The 22,229-nt window shown below is 41.0% G+C and overlaps 1 protein-coding gene across 2 annotated transcripts in view; it reads left to right on the forward strand.

Annotated features, from left to right (window-relative positions):
- LOC139468534 (short-chain dehydrogenase/reductase family 42E member 1-like) overlaps positions 1-22,229 on the forward strand; it is a 334,803-nt gene that overhangs the window by 254,082 nt on the left and 58,492 nt on the right. For both annotated transcript variants that reach the window (XM_071250570.1, XM_071250568.1), the window contains exons 5-6: positions 5,704-5,819; positions 10,169-10,327. In XM_071250570.1, coding sequence (XP_071106671.1) covers positions 5,704-5,819; positions 10,169-10,327 — 275 coding nt within the window. The remainder of the gene's footprint in view (positions 1-5,703; positions 5,820-10,168; positions 10,328-22,229) is intronic.

Below are 22,229 nucleotides of genomic sequence, written 5' to 3' on the forward strand. Positions count from 1 at the left end.
AGTAGATCAGCATCATGGATAATGGATCAGCATCATGGCTAGTGGATCAGTATCATGGCTAGTGGATAAACATCATGGCTAGTGGATCAGCATCATTGATAGTGGATCAGCACCATGGCCAGTAGATCTACATCAAGGATTGTGGATCAGCATCATGGATAGTGGATCAGCATCATGGCTAGTAGATCAACATCATTGATATTGGATCAGCACCATGGATAGTGGATCAGCACCATGGCAAGTGGATCAGCATCATGGTCAGGAGATCTACATCTAGGATAGTGGATCAGCACCATGGCTAGTGGATCAGCAACATGGCTAGTGGATCAGCCTTATGTTGGAAGAAAAACTTTGTGACACTGCTGGCATAAGGGTCAGTACAGGGGCAACTCAGGGGCAACTCAGAGATTCAAACCATGACAAAGCAAAGGAATCCTGGCAGCAGCAAAGGGACATAACTCTGCACAGCATGTTGCACCTACTTAGAGGGGACTGGTGTGATTCAAGCACATCTGCTTGTTCAAATGTCATGATGTCTATGAATCAGTCAACAGATACAGTGTGTCAGTATCACTCCCGGAGGCTACTACAACATGGCTGAAACTGGGCGACCCATGACAAACCTGATGGAGACTTGGATGTGATTCCCGGTTGATGATGCAGGTGTTACCCTGGAGAAGACAACACAGAGACCACCAGGATGTGTGGACAGTGGGAGCTGTGTTATGTCGGTGTAGTCAGTGAGCTCACAGTATTGGTGTTGTCATAAAAACATCTGTTGTGTTGGCAAGGATGATGATCAATACAAACATCTACAGTGCAGTCAGCATGATCTGTACAAGCCTTAAAGGGAGACTCTGCTCAACAGTCAAGGGCCCTTTACCAGAGAAAGTCTAGGAGTTGTGTGCGACCAAGAGGTCTCTGTGTAATTAACATAAAAGTTGACTACTAGATAGGGATACATCTTATTAGTTGAGTGTGTCTCTTCTCTGACCTAAATCAAACTTGTTGGCACTGTCTATTGTAAGGAGTCTAGTCTCACTCTAAAGCTTAACATCACGTTAACAACAACAACAACAACAATAATAATAATAATAATAATAATAATAAAAAATAAAATTAAAATAATGATAATAAATTTTTTAAAAATAATTCCATAATCATAAGAAATCCCTATTAAAAGTCCCTTGTATGGTTCTGACTGTATCATAAGCATGTGTTTATAATTATGAATCACTATTGAACAATGATGATACCAGGTGTTTGTGAAAAGATAGGGTATCCTGCCCCACCGGTGCACCTGTCAGGAAGTTAATATGAAGAATGGGTTGCACTCAATGTAAAGAACTTTGGGATGACAATCTAATGAATGCTCCTCCGATCACCAGGCAACCCCTTTCAGAAATGTACATGAAGGTTAACTATATCAGCATCACCCACCTCAGCAGCATCCACTTCATTGTACAGCATGTACATCAGAGGTATATTAATACCCAAGGCCGATGTGTTTACAATTTCGGACCATACCTGATTGCATGTTGGGACCAATTGACTCGATGAAAACCTGAGAAAATTACCAGGAAATGTGATGTTCAAATAAATCATCATTTGTTCACGAGGACTGGACGAGAAGATGTTGAATTATAAATGGACTAGGAATGGCCTCAGTGGCTTCCAATGGAAGAATGTCTTCCTTAGTCGTATGTTTATAGTTTCTGAGCTATTGTGTCTGTCTACAGGGGACTTGTGGCCGATAGATCGCCATCTGGGGTCCACTGTCCCCCAGGGCAAGATGGACTATAATTGTAGCCCTTCACACTATGCATTGCTTCTGATGGAAATAGTTGTTAGGGAATATAAATCCCACGATGTTGCCGATTTTTATTATGTATTAAGTGATAATGATGACTTAATGAAATCGTAAAATAGTTTTGTGATGTTTGTTGAGATAATGAGTGGCATTAAGACTGGTTTTAATGTGAAATTAATGGTTAAAGTACTCTAATTTCAAAAATGACAAAGTTGTTTATTATACAAAATTAGGTGTAATTTTTGTGTTAAAAGGTATCTCCATTTGGCTGTTTATTCTCTTGTGATAAAATTTTTGTATGATAAAACTTTGTAAACTCAATGACAAAAGAACCCTTTCATCTGTAATGACAGTATTGATTTATTTGTGTTAATATTTTTAAGTACCAGCTATTCAGCAACTACAAATATTCACGATAGAGGCCAAATTTGAGAGGAAACCTCTTTAAATTTCATTACAGTGCAAATGTAGATATACTACTCAAAATAAGTTTAAGAACACCATGGCCATGACAAATGACAGTCTTTGCAGTAGTACCTATCAGATACAGTAAACTATGTTTATAACGAACACGCTTAAAACTAACTGACAGATAAAACAAACAGTGTTTTGATGCCTTCCATTTGCTGTATATAGGCTGTATATAAATCAGTTTTAGTTTGTTTGTTGTTTAACACCGCACTCAGCAATATTCCAGCTGTAAATAATCAAGTCTGGACCAGACAATCCATTGATTGACATCATGAGCACCATTTCATGCATCAAACAGGTCACAGAGCCTGACAACCCGATCCTGTTAGTTGGCCCTTATGACAAGCACAGCTGCCATTTACGGCAAGCATGGGTTGCTGAAGACCTATTCTACCCCAGATCTTCACAAATTAGTGGTCCCTGTGAGTTTGTTATAACCGTAGTTTACTAAACTTAAAAGTGGTTAAAACTGACAAAACTGTAGGAAATTTCATCCAAGCAGCCCCTCAGTTGAAGTGTGCAAATTACTACAACTGTAAAGAGGTTGAAATTGAGAGAAAGTCCCTTTAAATCTCTTTTCATCCCAGCAGCCAAGTTTCTCAGTTCTCATCCCAAGAAAAGCTCAGCCTCCTGTAAAGCTAGCCAATTCTCCAAGCTTGATAATTACGACAAGAAAGGTCATTTCCAGCCAGGGTCTCCCTGTGATCCAACTTGTTGTCTACTTTGATGATCACTGTATTACAGACATTGATTTGAGTTTTTTCCTGCGGAGAAATCTAGTACCTGATTAGCCCATGCTCTTCATACCCTGATGAGGAGAGCCGGTCTTTAGAGACTTGTCCAATTTCCGTTAGCTGTGTTTCACTGACCAAGCATTGTTGTAAAACACTTTCTTGTACATGGTGTTGCAACGTACAAAGAAGGTTTGGCATTAAAGGGACTCAGCCATTATGATGTAGCTGTAGTGTTTCATTACAGTGCATGTAGCTTTAAAAATGTGTTCAAGATAAAGATGGTTTGGCGTTCATTAAAAGCGTTCTGCCACTTTGTGTAAAATAAGTTCTGGGGTAGTGATTGAACTGGATTCATTAAAGGGGCCCCACGTGACATATTATGTAAGATGTGTTCTGGTGTACAGGTGTTATGATCGAGTAGGGTGTGACAACGGAGCCAGTAGAATACCGAGCAGTGATTAGGTTATTATATTTGAAAGGTCGCACACCAAAACAAACTTTCGATGAAATGAAAGCAACTTATGGGGAAGATGCCCCATCATATGACGTTATTAAACACTGGCATCAGCAGTTCAAGTGTGGTCGGACATCTGTGGAAACAGCTGCCATTCCTGGTCGCCCCCTTCAGCCATCAAGTGGAGACCGCCATTTTGGCAGACCGACGTAGAACTGTTGGCCAGTAAGCACAAGATGTCAAGATCAGTGTAGGGTCTGTGGAAAAAATCATCCATGACAATTTGAACATGCATAAGGTGTCTGCACGATGGATTCCCAGGCTGCCCACACCTCTCCAAAAGCAGGAACCAGTCAATTGCTCAAAGGATATTTTGGACATGTGCCCAAAAAAACCAGGCAAACTTTTTTGACAGATTTATCACACAGGATGAAACATGGGTCCATCACTATGATCCTGAGACTAAAGTTCAGTCGATGCAATGGAAGCATGTGGAGTCACCACCCCCAAAGAAGGCACGTGTCCAACCCTTTGCAGGCACAGTCATGCTCACGGTGTTTTGGGACCAGCACGGAATAGTGATGATGGATTTCTTGGCAAAGGGTACCACAATTACAGGAGCTGCTTCACTGCTGCGGAATTTGCAGGACGCTATCAAGCTTAAGAGGCGTGGCATGCTGACCAAGGGTGTCCGTCTTCTGCAAGACAATGCTCCAGTACACAACTCTCATGTTGCCCAGACAGAAGTGAGGTCCTGTTGCTATGAAATCCTTCCACATCCTCCTTACTCTCCTGACCTTGCACCATCTGACTTCCACCTCTTTCCAACCATGTGGTCATTTTTGAAGGGAAAACGTTTCACAGATGATGAAACACTGATTTCTGAAGTCAAGTCCTGGTTTGAGACACAAAATGAGGGCTTTTACAAGCAAGGTCTCCAAAGTTGCATACAACGATGGGAGAAGTGTGTAACTCTTGGTGGTTCCTATTTGGAGAAAGACTAATACCTATGACAAGTTTCATTCCACTAGGTCCATCGGAAGTGGGTCAGGGGAAATCTTTAATGAACACCCCTCATATGTTCTGGGGTAGTGAGTGAAAGGGTTTGTTTAAAGTTCTATTTTGACCCATTTATCTGATAGTCTCGCACTCATCTCTGACACTCCGACCTAATTTACAGCAAATTACTGAGCTCAATCATTAATCAGTCTCGTTAATCTGACACAGTGATCAGTGTACTCTGTGGTCAACTGTCCGCGAGTACACAGACCTGTGTTTTGATGGGAGACAAGTCAACTAGTAGCTGCATATTACAATGGCTGCAGAGATAAACTTTCTTAATAATAAAGAATTAATGCTTTAAGTAGAAACAAAACAGGATTTAATAATATCACATGTTTAGATTACTCCCATCTCATAAAAATCAGATACAAGTTCTCGCAACATTCCATTACAGGTCACGTCAGATCCACCTTTTGCAAACCAATGAAATGACTAACAGGAAGTCAACATAAGCGACTAAGAAAGTAGCTTTCTTGAGCTTCCCTGCACTAGTTTCAAACTGGCAACTTCCATTCCAGACTGTGCTTTCAAAAGTATTTTTAATCAGTCAACAGTTTTGTGTTAACCTTAGAGGTTGCATAATAAAAGATATTCCGCTTACAATGTAACATAACAATATGAATATTTCATTTTCATTTTTATATTTGTATCATTATGTATCATGTAGTCATGAATGTGATACTTCTTAATTTTGTTAATCCAACATAATCATATGCATTTTTCTTTTTACCAACCATGTTGGATTAACGGGACTTCAATGTGTAATGGACTGTGTCACTATTTAATACATCTCTTCCAAGGCAGGGTTTTTAGTTTGTTGAAGGAACACCAGGTGGCAGTGTCTTACACGGAAAGGTTGTCTTATCCCTGACCCACATACTAGTTTTACTAATCCCAACAAGACCGAATCTGAGGTCGGAACTTATTTGCTGACATCTTCTTAGAGTGATACACACGTTAATCAAATTTGTTAGTATTTTTTTATACTGATACCGTTGTTTGAAAATGGACTCATGGCATCAATCGGGTAGTCAAGTGGTTCAGTTATGTACTCCAAACACCAGAGTTTGATTCCATATGTAGGTACAGTTGATTATATTTCAGCAGTAGTATTGAAAGTAGGGCTGAGTCATTTTCACTGATTTTCTCTTAAATGCCAACTGTACTTTCAGCCTGCCGTGACTGCAATGTGACGAGACTGGTGTACACCAGCACCTACAATGTTGTCTTCGGGGGGCAGGAGATCCGCGACGGAGATGAGAGTCTGCCCTATCTCACGGAGGACAAGGTGAGAAGCAATCACTAGATCTGAGGACGTATTCACAATTTGCATCTAAAATTCCATGCAGATGACATTTTTCTTGTAATTAGCAAAGGTAGATATCCCCCAAAACAACCCTCTCTCTTTACTGGCTCCACCATTCATGATGTCACTAATTTGTGATTTAACCGAATTATCTCATACCCTGCAGTATAGTTGTATAGACTGGTGCCGGGCTGTACCGGTATTTGCATTGCATCACATTCATGATGTGTTGAGATGTATTTTTGTCTTGATCTATTCTTCTTGGACAAGGCTGGGTGATAAATGACTTTTTAGGTCTTAAGGAATGTTTTAAGCCGTGATGGGAGAATAGCTGGTTCAGTTGTCTAAGGCACCACAATTCATTGTGCAGAGTTGCGACCCTTAGGCATGCCTGTAACCTATCATCATAATCCCTGATACGCCAGGCTTATGTTTTTTGGTTTGCCAGCACCATATTCATGGTACAGTTTGCACGCCATTTTTTTTTATCACACTTCAATGAACCAGAAAATATACAAAGTCAATGCTTAAATATACTGCAACACAAATTTATGGTTTACGTCCTGTTTACAAGTTGCCAGAATCCAGAAGGGAAGGGCTTACTAGTGTAACGTAATGAGCACCTGCAGTGGTGTCGATTACATCATCAGTAGTTTCTGCAATGTTGCGTCTTCCCAAGGCAAGGGAGTTAACTGACTGTAAAATTCCACTTTCCACCCTTGGTGAACTAGGCTGGAATTTCTGGGCTCCATCGTGCCACCAGTGGCTATTACGAGTTTGGCAAGGGTGGAAACTGGACTTTTATAGTCAGTTAACTCCCTTGCCTCTAGAAGATGGCAATCTTGGTGCAGTGTTTGGTTTAATGATGAGTTCCCTTTCATTCAGAGATGGTCTGACCTGTTTGTATCAGCGACAGAATGAGTGTTATACAAACATGTACAAGAAGTTGGGAGATTCGGTCCAGAAAATGTCTTGATGTGAGGAGCATTCGTTAACAGATCTTGTTCATATCGGGCAACTTAACTGTGCAAGCTCTGCAAGCACCTAGCGCCCTCTTACAGTATAATAATACTCCCCCCACTCATCAATCCATTTGACCACTTGTGAGATGAGCTGGAAGGTGTTGATCATCAGTCCAATTGACTAGCTGTGAGATAAGCTGGAAGGCGTTGATCTTCAATCCAATTGACCTCCTGTGAGATAAGCTGGACAGGCGTTGATCATCAATCCAATTGACCTCCTGTGAGATGAGCTGGAAGGTGTTGATCATCAGTCCAATTGACTAGCTGTGAGATAAGCTGGAAGGCGTTGATCTTTAATCCAATTGACCTCCTGTGAGATAAGCTGAACAGGCGTTGATCGTCAATCCAATTGACCTCCTGTGAGATAAGCTGGACAGGCGTTGATCGTCAATCAGATTGACCTCCTGTGAGATGAGCTGGAAGGTGTTGATCGTCAATCCAATTGACCTCCTGTGAGATGAGCTGGAAGACGTTGATCGTCAATCCAATTGACCACCTGTGGGATAAGCTGGACAGGCGTTGATCGTCATTCCAATTGACCACCTCTGGAATGAGCTGGAAGGCGTTGATCATCAATCCAATTGACCTCCTGTGAGATGAGCTGGAAGACGTTGATCGTCAATCCAATTGACCACCTGTGGGATAAGCTGGACAGGCCTTGATCGTCATTCCAATTGACCACCTCTGGGATGAGCTGGAAGGCGTTGATCGTCAATCCAATTGACCTCCTGTGAGATGAGCTGGAAGGCGTTGATTGTCATTCCAATTGACCTCCTGTTGGATGAGCTGGAAGGCGTTTATGTCAATATTTACCAGGACCACAGAATCTTCAACAATTACACCAAGTTCTTCAGTAGGATTGGCCACCATTCTACAAGGTGTCCTCCGAGGCTTCTTGGTTCCATGGGCAGGAGGTGTTATGCAGTCATTCAGGCCTGTGGTGGACACATGATACAAGGCTTTACGACTGCCATGCTTGAGATAATGACTAAACCGGCCTTGCAAATGTTTGATAAACTCTGCCCAAACACTCATCCAACATATCACTTTTGAGTGAGTGAGTGAGTGAATGAGTTTGGTTTAACACCACATTGAAAAGTATTCCAGTTATATCATGGTGTATAAGCTTAATGTGGAAGAAAATCCCAGAGTGTCAGAAGATTTTATACCACTTTGATAAAACCCACAACCATGGGTATGGTGCTGACAAACCTAGAAACATAATTCAACTGGGATTCAAACCTGCAATCATAGGTTTCTGACATGATTAAGGGATGCAACTCTGCACAGCAAATTGCGGCACCTTAGACGACTCTGCCATCCATCCCCCCAATTGCTTTGCCTTGAAGAAGTCACAGAACGAATCTCTAGACAACCATATATTTCATTTCTTTCATCACTAATTTTTGACACAGGCTGATGAATATAGGTATCTTAAATATAGAATTAGTTTACATATTGACAGACTTAATCCAAAACATTATGTTAAAGAGTCACCAATGAAGAGACCTAATAGCTATGAATAAATGTATTTTTCGCTCCTTTGATGTCTCGTCAACAAGGCCTAATTTGAAAATAGATGCCATCTGCTCCTAATACCTTTGATATCTCACAGATATTTATGAGATATTTTGACATCCTTCATAATGGTCTTCAGTTAGACAAGCATCAAAAGCCAGACTATGTCGCCATCATTTCGTTACCATACCTATATCATAAATATTGTAATTGAAGTGATATTAGGTGCGGAGACAATATTGTCACAACTAATTTCTCTGACTTCAGTCAGCAGGCCGTCTGGGCAGGCTGGCAATAGACATTTTAATTCAAGATGAGATCTTTGTACAGGGAATTTCTAGATAATCGTACCCCCTTGCAAGACATTATACTTGCAGCTCGATTGAATACGGACGATCTCCTGAGATGCCAGATAATGTGATACTAATCCGAATCCATCTGGGAGAGAATCTTCACAACCCAGACTCCATCGGGATTTGGATTCTGTAATGATATCATGTAATTTGTTGTAATTACTGATTTCTGAATGACCTTCACTGTATTGCAAGAATTGTTCGGAGGTCACTGCACTTCCGTCAGAACCAGTGGTCTAATGGTAGAGCATCCGCCCGGAAAGAGGAAGGTCTGGGGTTCGATCCCTGGGTGCGTCATACCAAAAGATGTTAAGAGATGGTAGTTGTTTTTACCCTGCCTGGTGCTTGGCATTAAGGGTCTAAAACAAGGATTGGTCGGCTCGGAGTCAGTATACTGTGTCTGAGTGGGGTATTCACGTTAAAACTGTGGCATGGTATCACAGTGGGCTAGCACTATAAAATTGGAATAAGTCCGGACTAGTACATGCAGACAGACAGACAGATACGTTGCAATAATATTTGAGGCGACATTAAACCCCATTTCACCCCATCTCCCCTTACTTCAGTCACTGGAAGATCAAGGAGACAGAACAAAGAAAGTAGATGCTTAGACACTGGAGTTGTAGGATGTTCTGTTTGTTAGCATGTTTTGCATCAGGTGTTGAAGGAATGGCTATATGAATTATCAATGTCTAGAACTTATAAATGAATTGTGTCGGGTAGCTTGTGGTTAAAGCGTTCGCTCGTCATGCCGAAGACCCGGGTTCGATTCCCAGCATGGGTACAATGTGTGAAGCCCATTTCTGGTGTCCCCCACCGTGATATTGCTGGAATATTGCTAAAAGCGGCGTAAAACCATACTCAGTCAGTCAATATAAATGAATTGCAAATGATTCCATGGAATTTGACTGGCTAACCGAGCCTTTTGCTTTTTGCATTTATGTTTCCTTAAACCAGAAAAAAACATAGGCCACACCCACTAATAATGATAATAAAATGGGCAGGACTTGTGTTGAATTATTGCGCTGAATTCTGTCATCAATTTTGTACTGTTGTCTACAGTTTTTTGTGTGTGTATGGTTTCATAAGTATGATAAACAGTTATTATTGTTCACTTATATATATTTATAAGAATTTATCAGAATTGTTTGATAGGCATTACTTAGAAGTTGACAGATGACAAAGTAGACACAATTTATGGATAACAACTTCTTTGATACTGTAAAGGTGACGTTTCGCTATAGATCCTTATACTGGTATAAGGATCTATACCAAAACCTCGCCTTTACAGTATTAAAGAAGTTGTTATCCATATTGCAGGATAATTCCATAGTATGTGATGCAATAAAACATCACAAAGTGTCTTGGGGATTTAATGTGAAATTGAACATACATATTCAATATGTTATTCACACTTTGCTTCTTTTCTGCATCCTAGTTCACAGAATATTATTCACTGACGAAGATGCATTCCGAGAAGAAGGTTCTTGGCGCCAATGGTTCCCAGACAGTAGATGGCAGTGTGTTGCATACATGTGCTCTTAGACTGGCTGGTGTATACGGACCGGGGGAGCAGAGACATATCCCCAGGATTGTGGTCAGTGGAACACTTTTTTTCTTATTCATCTCTTTAAACTCACCTCGCCCAAAGAGACGTCTATAGACATCAGAATCCATAGAAAGGAGAGACACATTTACAATTTCTTCATCACTGCTTAATGTAGTGATGTGAAACTTGTTGTAGTCCTTTCCGACAGTCAGGACATTTAGTTTTTTTTGCAAAGGATCAAAATTGAAAATTCAATATGGTTGCCAGACCTGAAACAAATGTGAATTGAAAACGTGCATGGCAGTGTGGCCAGTATCAGTGTGTAATTTGGCAGCAAGAGTGTATTATCTTACCGCTGTTCTCTTTTTAAGGATTTTGAACACAGTTTTCACCTTGAACTTTGCTCTTACTCGAAATGGAATCTAGACTGGTTATTCTCTTGCATTGACAATATATATTTTACTGCTCCATTAAATCGAACAATCTCAAAGTCAGAATTATCTGAACTTTTAAAAATCCAGTGAAACATTGATCATGTTTTCATTGTGATATGTTAATTAACTTTCTCTGAGTTGAAAACAAGATAACATGAACAAGGTGAAGGCCATGACAAGTGTGAGCTACAGGAAACTGAGAACCTGTCACCAGCCATGCATGTACTGTAGCTGGATCAGTGTGACGAGTCTTCTAGTGTGTGTCCTGTTAACACAACCAGTATGTGACAGATCAAGAAGTATCAGTTAAGCACAACACCTCAAGGTTATATTATGTTGTTACCATTAGATGATTGAGGTGGGATTTGAGAGATGTGCATACTATAGTGGGACCTTGTTTTGATGTGCTATAAAACTTAATTTCAGAATTAGGTTGTGAAATAACTATCCCCTTCAACTTCATCATATTCTAATGCATCAATTTCCATGAATATCAAATTGATGGATCAGGTTTAGTATGTTAGTGACACTGATATTGTAATGTTTGTATGTTATTGAGGTATGATGGCTGACTGACTGATTACCAAGTTGTTGTTTGTCAACTGGGAACCAAACTGGATGTTTATATGTGTATCAGTCAATCCTGGTACCCTGTGGGTGTCAGTCAATCCTGGTACCCTGTGGGTGTCAGTCAATCCTGGTACCCTGTGAGTGTCAGTCAAACCTGGTACCCTGTGAGTGTCAGTCAAACCTGGTACCCTGTGGGTGTCAGTCAAACCTGGTACCCTGTGAGTGTCAGTCAATCCTGGTACCCTGTGAGTGTCAGTCAATCCTGGTACCCTGTGAGTGTCAGTCAATCCTGGTACCCTGTGGGCGTCAGTCAATCCTGGTACCCTGTGGGTGTCAGTCAATCCTGGTACCCTGTGAGTGTCAGTCAATCCTGGTACCCTGTGGGTGTCAGTCAATCCTGGTACCCTGTGGATGTCAGTCAAACCTGGTACCCTGTGGGCGTCAGTCAATCCTGGTACCCTGTGGGTGTCAGTCAATCCTGGTACCCTGTGGATGTCAGTCAAACCTGGTACCCTGTGGGCATCAGTCAATCCTGGTACCCTGTGGGTGTCAGTCAAACCTGGTACCCTGTGGATGTCAGTCAATCCTGGTACCCTGTGGGCGTCAGTCAATCCTGGTACCCTGTGAGTGTCAGTCAATCCTGGTACCCTGTGGGTGTCAGTCAATCCTGGTACCCTGTGAGTGTCAGTCAATCCTGGTACCCTGTGGGTGTCAGTCAATCCTGGGACCCTGTCGATGTCAGTCAATCCTGGTACCCTGTGGGCGTCAGTCAATCCTGGTACCCTGTGGGTGTCAGTCAATCCTGGTACCCTGTGAGTGTCAGTCAATCCTGGTACCCTGTGAGTGTCAGTCAATCCTGGTACCCTGTGAGTGTCAGTCAATCCTGGTACCCTGTGGGCATCAGTCAATCCTGGTACCCTGTGAGTGTCAGTCAAACCTGGTACCCTGTGAGTGTCAGTCAAACCTGGTACCCTGTGGGCGTCAGTCAATCCTGGTACCCTGTGAGTGTCAGTCAATCCTGGTACCCTGTGGGTGTCAGTCAATCCTGGTACCCTGTGGGTGTCAGTCAAACCTGGTACCCTGTGGGTGTCAGTCAATCCTAGTACCCTGTGAGTGTCAGTCAATCCTGGTACCCTGTGGGCGTCAGTCAAACCTGGTACCCTGTGGATGTCAGTCAAACCCTGGATCTCTGTTTACCAAACACAACAACCCTGGTACATTTTGTTTATCAGTGGATGAAACCTGCAGGGTATCCTTTCAGTGTCAGTACAAATAAACCTGGGACCCCATGTTTATCAAGCTAGACAAACTGGATACCCTGTGTGTCTCCACCAGGACAAGCCTTGCCCCTTCATTGTCTCAGAAGCACATGCATGTCAGCAAGAGTGCAGAGAGGGAAGAATGCTGCACGCACGTAACACTGACCTAACAGATTATTGACCATGAGACATTGAGCCTGATCACATGATCAAGTGGTCTAACAGTGCCTGAGTAATAGCATGTTCCATGATACAATGGAACCTCTGCAAATTGTGTATCAGATGTTGGAAGTACCTGCTTGCTGAATGTTGCTCAACTCAAGCTCACCAAATACACCGCCCTTTGAGATTCTAGACCTGGATTATCTTAATCTGATACTGATGACTCAACAGATTAGGTCTGACATATGATTGATTGGATTATGGGCTCCCTCAGACTGGTACGGCAGACGTATCTCTACATACAAGCATCCCATGGGATTCTGGGTTAGATTTGGTCCCCAGCAACCTAAGCTGGTCGAGGAGGTGACTTAATGGATTGTGTGGTCAGCCTCAGTCTACTTGGTTGATGCATGTCATTGAAAGCTGGCATTCTTCTTAATATCAATCACTGGATCAATTATTTAGAGGCGGACATCATATAGCTGGAATATTTCTTTGTGAGGCTTAAACACACACAAAAAAAACGAAAAACACACACATATGTGATGTTTCATTTCTATGACAATAGATGAAATCTGTAACATACCATGTGCATCCAAGGCAGTTCGAGTTTGTAGTGGTTGGGCATTCATGAGCTGAACTTGATCACATGCAGTAGTCTTTGTGGTGGTTTCAATGTTAGAAACAGCAGCCATATTTGTCAACTGATAGGTTGTTTTTTTTCACACTTTTATCACCAAGTTTAACTGGAACATATAGATTACAAGTCTCTAATGGGTATTACGTGACAGTTACTCCAACAAGATGTCTATTTAAAGTCGAACATATAGAAACATGTATCTGTCTATTGTCTTCGGCTTTCAAACAATCATTTAGCTGTCAGGAATTTGTGCTTTCTGAGACCATTTTTTTTCTGATGTATTCTTGTTTTGTTTTTAATGATTAAACCATGGCTTCTACAAGAGATTGCAGATCATGAACACCAGACAAACTTGATAATGAGCAAACTTGAGACTATTAACACCTACACAAACTTTAACACTAACTTTCTGATACATGTCAGTGGTTCTTCTGCAGATGTAGTTACATAGCGGCTATCACGCGAGTGTGTTTGGGGATGGTAAATATCCTGCTTTCTGAATAAACTTTGTATTTGACGCGCCTTGGCCTTGTTTATTCCCGACACAGGAAATTTACCATCCCCAAACACACTCGCGTAACCTCTTTATCATATGATGTCATTCTTTAATTGGGGGCACGGGTGGCCCAGTCGTCTAAGGCGCCGCGATTCGCTGTGCAGAGTTGCATCCCTTTGGCACGCCAGAAACCTATGATTGTGGGTTCAAATCTCGGTTCGGCCCGTTTATGTTTCTAGGTTTGTCAGCACCATACCCGTGCTCGTGGGTTTCACCAAAGTGGTAAATGTCTAAGACCTGCATGACTTCGGGCTTTCCTCTCACATGAAGCTGACACGTCGTGATATAACTGGAATACTGTTAAAACGGCGTTAAACCCATCTCACTCACTCACTCGCTCATTCTTTAATTCTGTGCTTGAAAATCGCTTTTCCCTCTCTCAAAAACATTACCTAAACGTTGCAAGTTTTCCTGGAATGCGCGCATTAATATTTATTACGTCACAGGGTAAGTGATGTGTCAGTCGGACAGTCACAGTAGCCAATATAGTTCCAACTGAAATCTGTTTCTTATACAGTGGTGAAGCAACATATATGCAAAACAACAATTGTTTTTAATTGCCTTTCGTGGCAATCCATCGGTCTGTCTGCTAGAGTAACTGCCCTTTGTCAAAGGGACGCTACTCTAACCCTAGTCTATGAGAAGTCATGGCCACAGTCAGACGTTGTTGACAGTCGACCTGTCCTGTCATAACGTTAAAAAGTGCAATCAGATGTACACACAGCGACAAAATGAAACAAGGTAACAATTCAACCATATTTCGGCCAAATCCAACCATTTTAATTTATGGGAAAGGTTTCGAGCCGCAGAGGTCTACAAGCACAGATATGTGTACTGATCCCGCTTGGCTAGGCCTAGTGCCCTCGCAAAATTGTTTCTAGAATTTATATCTCCAAAGTTAAACCAAAACTTAGAAAATGCCATAGCTACTTCACAGTTAGACACTGATTTTAAGTATATTAGACTGTTCTTCTGATGATAGCAATTGTCTCTGTAGTTTATCCAGATTCCCGATGGTTAATTCTGACTCAATTGCCGAATGACAAGGGCAACGCCATGTTTGTTTATAAACACTGAAAGTAGTCAATACTTGACCTTTGATATTTGCATCTCTATCCACATATGACCCCAACAGATATCGTTTTTATCCGTTGGCTTTATCCTGCCGAGAAACCCACCCATTATATGATACATGGTGACTTCCATGCTGGAAGGTGTGTTTGAATCATTAGAACTAATCAAGCTTATAGATTGCATCTTACTAATGACTGACATTTCTAATCTGGAAAGAAGTATACCCAGTACTCAAACTCCAGGGGGGCACGGGTGACCAAGTCGTCTAAGGCGCCACAATTTGCTGTGCAGAGTTGTGTCCCTTGGCCACGCCAGAAACCTATGATTGTGGGTTCGAATCCCCCTTCGCCCCGATTATGTTTCTAGGTTCTGAGACCTGCATCACTTCGGGCTTTCCTCCCACATTAAGCTGACACGCCGTGATATAACTGGAATACTGTTAAAAGCGGCGTTAAACCCAACTCACTCACTCACCCACTCACTCATCAAACTCCAGAGTTAGCTTGGGTCCTTTAACTGACCACCATCCTACAATGTTTAATTATTTTCATGGAAAATGGTATCTGAGTGATGTCAGTTTCATGTTTTGTTTTATGAAACGATCGATTTTTCCACTTTCAGCTTGATTGAAACAAATGTTTCAACCTTACAAGAAACTGCATGAGAGAGAATCTAATGCTTTTTAAGTGAAATAATGGTGAAAATGATATGCTTCTGCAACACACAGAATCCAAATGTTATCTGTTCCAAATTCCATATATTTAGACCTAGGAGGTGATAACATGAATATTCTGTGGATGGTGAGGAGTCTGTTGGTTTAGGGCAAAGTAATTAATCCTTTCATTGATTTCACAAGTTTGTTACGTCCGATTTTAACCCAAAGTCTCAGGGGTATAACTTCTGTAGAATTATCACATTACGTCCATGCTGGTGTTCAGACCAAGCATACCACAACTCACCTCAACTCATCTCAACTCATCTCAACTGTTCTCTCTTCTGCTTATCAATAAATATTGGATTTAACTTGTCTAGACAGAAAGATATAGAAGTCCCAAGGTCATCCTGGCCAATCCAATGTCATGCATTCATATTTCACACTTTGTCCAAACTTTTTAATAAACTTTTCCAATGTACTTCATTATGACTATCAGGTTAAGAAATGAGTCTTGTATTCACAAGTCAAAATTAGAATTTTCCCTCGAGGTTTGGAAGGGATGATATACAAAATAGGATCCTTCCCGTGATCTCGGTTGTGGGCGATGTGTGTGTGTGTGGCTGAATAAAGATGATTGCATGGCTTACTGATTGAGCTTCTTTGTCAGTGGGAATCACAATCAATTCTCTAAGTAAGATATGTATAATCTTACTTTCATGCAGAACTGTCTCTTAAATTACACTGTCCTTCTTTCCATCAAAGTCCTCTTCTGTCCATCTCAGCCTCTTAGGATCGTGACATCAAACTCATCGAGAACACTCGCCACATGCAACATTCATTGAAGTCAGTCCAATGTCAGTCTGAAATATATTGTATTCTTGGAGTAGCATGAAAACCAGAGACGTATATCTAACCCACTCACTCCACATCATCTTCTTGTCATCCTCGGAGAAGGTACAGAAGAGATTGCTGCTTCTGATGGTGTGTGTATCTTGTTTAGGATGAGGAATTGTCCAATTTTATAATTATCCCGTCAGTCTGAAGAGTGAAATCCATTAGTTCGCTTGTGCTAAAATGCTATTATCGTCATGGAGTTTTAGGAGTGTCCTTATGCGTTGACAAGGACATATATCAGCTTCTATTTATGAACAGTTCACACCATATTTTCCACATTGACGGGAAGTGGTGTATTTTATATTTAATTATTTCAGAAGCTGTCAGCATAAATGGAGCCATCTTTCAGTAACCAGAGGTTGTTTCCGTTTTGTTCCAGATTAGCCTGTGGTGAAAATATGTTTTTTGTATTTTTGTATTGCTTGAAATAGGGTAGCTGTCAAGTCAGCATGTGGTTGCTCAGATGTAGATAAGGAGGACTGATATTGTTTTCTTGCTAGATAGAACAAGAGGATTTGGTAGCCTGGCTCTATGACTTGGCTGATTGGGTGTCATCCCCCAGTGTCGAGGCTGGTTGCTCATGCCCTCAGTCATTGGTTTGCCGTGACCAGATTTGATTATTAACATATTTGTGGCATATCCATATCCATATATATATATATATATATGAAATCTTTTTTTGTTTTCTTGTTTTTGAACTTTTTAACAAAAAGATTGGCGTATCAAAAAAAGGATAATTTTCATTTATTTTATTTTTTTAACATTTGGACTTTGAAAGAATGGCACATTCGTAAACCAAGAAATAAAAAAAGTGTCACCTTACTGAAATATCAAATCTTGTGATATTTGGAAACATGGAGACACAACTTATCTTTGGTCTTTTGTACTAGATATATCTAGTACAAAAGTCGAATGATGAGCTGTATAATATATTGGTGGAATATTGCTAACTGTGGTGTTAAACAACATTCACTCAGTCCCCTTGTTCAATTCAGTTATGATTAAAGTGGACAATTGACAATTATGAATGGATATTCACATGTTGATTTCTGGTTTGAAATTATCTACAAATAGCTGAAACATGTTGACAACACTCATAACTTAATAGTTCAAATATTTTGGTATTTTCTTGCAAAAAAGATCTGACATGTTCGACATCAACCAGACCTTTGTGTCTCCATGTTTGCAAATATCACAAGATTTGATATTTCAGTAAGAAGACGTGCAAGACACCTGCTACAGTAGTGAACTTGAGCCACCTAGGACCATCCATTGAACCATGTTACAGTTGATGTGACCCAGGCGTTCACTGACCATTCTGAATGTGCATTTTAACAAGTGAAACTGACGCAACTATCAGTCTTTATGCAAAATTATACAGAAATATATATAAACCATACAATGGTATAAGTTTGAGAAATCCCTTAGCGCCCATTGATTCGAGAATCAACAGCTTCTCATGATTTCTCCATCACATTAATCAGTTCTGAAAACTTGTGATTTTCTTATATCTTTTTCCATCACAAAAGATAAATTCTACACAGATTTTAAACATTGCATTAGCTTTTTCAATCCCTGTAGAAATCATGTATTTATAACAACACTCAAACTTTCTGCTTCTTGTTATAACCAAGCCATGTTTTCCCTGGTTTTGACAAGAATAGTGCTGTAATAGTGCTGTAATAGTGCTGAAATACTGCTGAAATAGTGCTGTAATAGTGCTGAAATACTGCTGAAATACTGCTGTAATAGTGCTGAAATACTGCTGTAAGAGTGCTGAAATACTGCTGTAATAGTGCTGAAATACTGCTGTAATAGTGCTGTAATAGTGCTGAAATACTGCTGTAATAGTGCTGAAATACTGCTGTAATAGTGCTGTAATAGTGCTGAAATAGTGCTGTAATAGTGCTGAAATAGTGCTGAAATACTGCTGTAATAGTGCTGTAATAGTGGTTCCTTGCCATGTATTGGCACATAGCCACATGTGTCCTCTTGAACCCTCTACCTCTGCAAGCACGTGGACAGTCACGGGACAGGCTAATGAATCAAGTGGTAAGATGTACAGTCACAGACTGAAGGGGGACCCCTGTGTATGTGTTGTAATGCCCGTGGAACACCTGTGGAACACCTGTGGAACACCTAGCAGCTGTGGCCCCCGAGGTCACTACATCGTCACAGGTGTGCAGGTGTTTCTTGTACATCACCTTGCATGTAGCGATCATTGAGGTGTACATTTACAATACCGTGGCGTTGCATCTGAACATCTAATTGCAATGGCATTTGTTACATCGTGCATGAATAGTACGTGATGCACATGTGTGTGCACCTATACAGGAAACTCACAATCACTAATGCAGCTGAGCTGAGTACACACTTAAAAATGCCTCCAAGACAGTATCTCATTGAATGGACAAAATGGCAAATCGGTTGGTCTAGTAGAGGAGGTGGTGGGGGGACATCAATATCCCAAGTTGCCGGATATTCAGCAAGTTAAAAACTGTAAAAGTTGCCCAGCTGGGGGATAAGAACCGTAAAATGTTTGGTGTTGCAATGAAACCTGGGCGTGGCAGGGCTAAACAGTGATACCTGGGCAAGATTGTCTCATCACATCAATTGCACATCACAAAAGATTAAAATCTTCTCCTGTTATCAATAGAGAATTCCATACAATAACAAGAAGGCGAATTTCCATATCTACCATAACACAATGGCTCTATGCAGCAGGAAGCAAGGTGTCCTGCAAGGTGTCCGGCAGAGGGCTGTGACCCAAACAGTTTGGGATGTTTTGGGGCAGAGAGTGTACCCCGGAGACCCAGCACATGGCCCCAGCTTGGGGTCGGTCTTCAGTGGAATGGTGGGCGATACCAAGGGCAACCATACGCAAGCTAATCAACAGTATGCCATCAAGGTGTCATGCATGTGTCGTCCCAAACTAGGCTGGAATTCCGGAGTTACATTTTGGCTTGACTTACAAGTCTATGCCTTGTCCAATCAAAATCGCGTAATGAACTGGACATCAAGTTCGCAAACACATGGAATTCAATGTGCAGGATGTGCAAAGCATATGTACCGGCAACTGGCCATAGACAGATATTTTGCAAATCTTTTCATGTGATTTGATGCACTTCGCGAGGTGAGACCTGTTTTATTACATTATAGATATTGATTATTGATCAGATCACCTTGCCTGGGTGCCACCATTTTGCTTGAGGCAAATGCAAGTGATCAGAGAGATGGAACCTGATTGGTCAGTAGGAGGGACAAAGCTCATGATAGGCACTGGTGGTGCTATGATTGAGCCTGGAATTTTGAGCCTAGTTCAGCAAGGGTGGAAACTGGAAACTAGCCTTTAGAATATGATAAAACTGTGATCTTGGGTCTGAATCCCTGTTCACCTTTTTATGTTAGTAGGTTTGAAACGGTATTCCAGTTATATCACGGTGTGTCAGCTTGATGTCGGAGGAAAGCCTGTAGTGATGCAGGTCTCAGACGTTTACAAATCAACAAACATAATCGGGGCGAAGTGGGATGCAACTTCTGCTTTTACTCCCTAAAGGGTGAAAACAAGATACACAAGTACACACAATGAACAGCAATGTTAGGAACCTTCACCAAAACAGTTGCACCGCTGGCGCCAGATTAAATTGGGAAGCAAAAAATTTAGGATTTATTCAGAAAAGTCCTCAGTGACACCTGTTGGACATTTAAAGAGATTTGCAGGGAACCATATAACATGCTTGTGGGAGAGCTGTACTGAAATTAATTTGGCCCCTGCAAGGTCAACCAAGAACATGCCAACAAAGACAGATGGAGGGCAATTGAATGTCCCAGAGTTCAATAAGTCCACCGAGGAAAGTTGATGGAACTTGCTTCAAGTGCACAATAATGTATGTCTGACCTTCGTAGGGTTAATTTAGTCTTTTCTGAGATACTCTAGTTGACCCGTTAATGGTTAAGTGCCTGTGCACTGTAACTCACTGTGAAGATGCAGTCGTACCAATTAAGAATACTTAGTGACAAGCACCAGTAAAGCCACGTTTCATGGTTCCAGTATAAATCTATCTGGTATATTGATGCTTTGGTGGGTCTCAGAAGTGACATATCCCACAAAGGTCCTTGATGGATTTCATTTATAGACATTCGGAACAAAAACCTGACCCTTTTCGGGATTGATGGCAAAATCAGTGATCTCAGAACTTGAGGCATCTTGAACAGCAGAGACAAGACGGGATAAATACCTGGCAGTTTAATAAAGGCACAAAAAGCCAACTTGAGAAATGAGTTTAAGAATACAATTTTAACTTGTGATGTACGTTGCCTTGGTTACCAGAGAAAAAGGCCAATAAATGACAGCAGTCTTGTGTAAGCTGAAGAATTATGAGATGATGCCATTTTACCATTTTCTAGCTCAGCTGGAATTGAGTCATAGACTGTATTGTTGTTTTGAACTAATCCCTGGCAAAGCTTATGGGCGCCAAGAGTCAGGTGGTTATACATTTTAGCAGCATGCTTGGCTTTCTGTGCATAAGTACTTATTGGGAGTCAGAGGGACTGAAGAAGGAGAAAGGTTTTAGTTGGGGACAGGCCTTAATGGATTCCATGGAAGAATTTAGGTCCCTAGCAACCTATGCTTGTGGTAAGAGGAGACTAAATGATCGATGGTCAGGCTTGCTGACTTGCATGTCATTGTATCTTAATTGTGTGGATCTATGCTCATGATGTCAATCACTGGCTTGTCTGGTCCATACTTGATTTTTTACAGACTGCAGTAACATAAGCTAGAATAATGATGAGTGCAGTATTAAACAAACAAACAAAATGAAAGATGCCTTAATAGGATTGTAATCACATTTACACATGCATTGTTCTATTGATGTAATACTAAAACATTTTACACATTCTGAAGGTAATCTCAAACTCCAAAGTTTAGCTGTACATTAATGTTTGAATAGAAAATGATAATGATAATTCATTGGCAATTTACACCGTCCTAGAATGTTCTTCCTTTCACGACATGGTGTCTCTTAAAGTGCTCACAGAAGTCGGATTCCTCAGAAGTGTTAAATGTCATTACTTAGTTATTTCTGAATGTAGTGTTTTGACATTTCGTAATGCAGAGTGTGGTAGGTGCGGTAACGTGTGGTATGTATGTCAATTTTTTATGCTGCTTCTACCTTTGAGTATTATTCATTTACTGTCATAAATCTAGCGGTAGTGTTTTGTCGATATGTCCCCTCATTAACTAGGCTTATGATGCTGACCTTTATGTATATTATCCCTGCAATAGCATCCACAGAAGAACCATTTCGACTGCCATGGCAGCCATATTGAAATGTCTTTTGGTCCGTTGTTCATCCATTTGTTCTCATATTAAGTGTTATTCAATATATTCTGCTTCAAGTAGTTCAGATCTTTCATGTGACACCTTGAAATTGTCAAGTTAACTTAATCGAGGGTTTTGTCCATCGTCTGTTTGTCCATCCTTCTGTTAGCACAGGAAGTGGAAACAATTATTATTCTTTGAACGACTTCGTTAATCCATTTTACGCCCAATGGAATCTGTTTCTGCAGGTACTTGAGACTGTTATTCTCTGGTGTTGAGGTCTTATATTCACTGAACTTCTAAATCCTTAGATAAATATTTTGCATCTTTAGATCAGTTATCCATCCTCGATCCTCCAGTTTTCAATTATGATATATGCCCGG

The sequence above is a fragment of the Haliotis cracherodii genome, unplaced genomic scaffold (assembly GCF_022045235.1).
Source record: "Haliotis cracherodii isolate W230 unplaced genomic scaffold, xgHalCrac1.p SCAF_2, whole genome shotgun sequence".
NCBI classification, from domain to species: Eukaryota; Metazoa; Mollusca; class Gastropoda; order Lepetellida; family Haliotidae; genus Haliotis; species Haliotis cracherodii.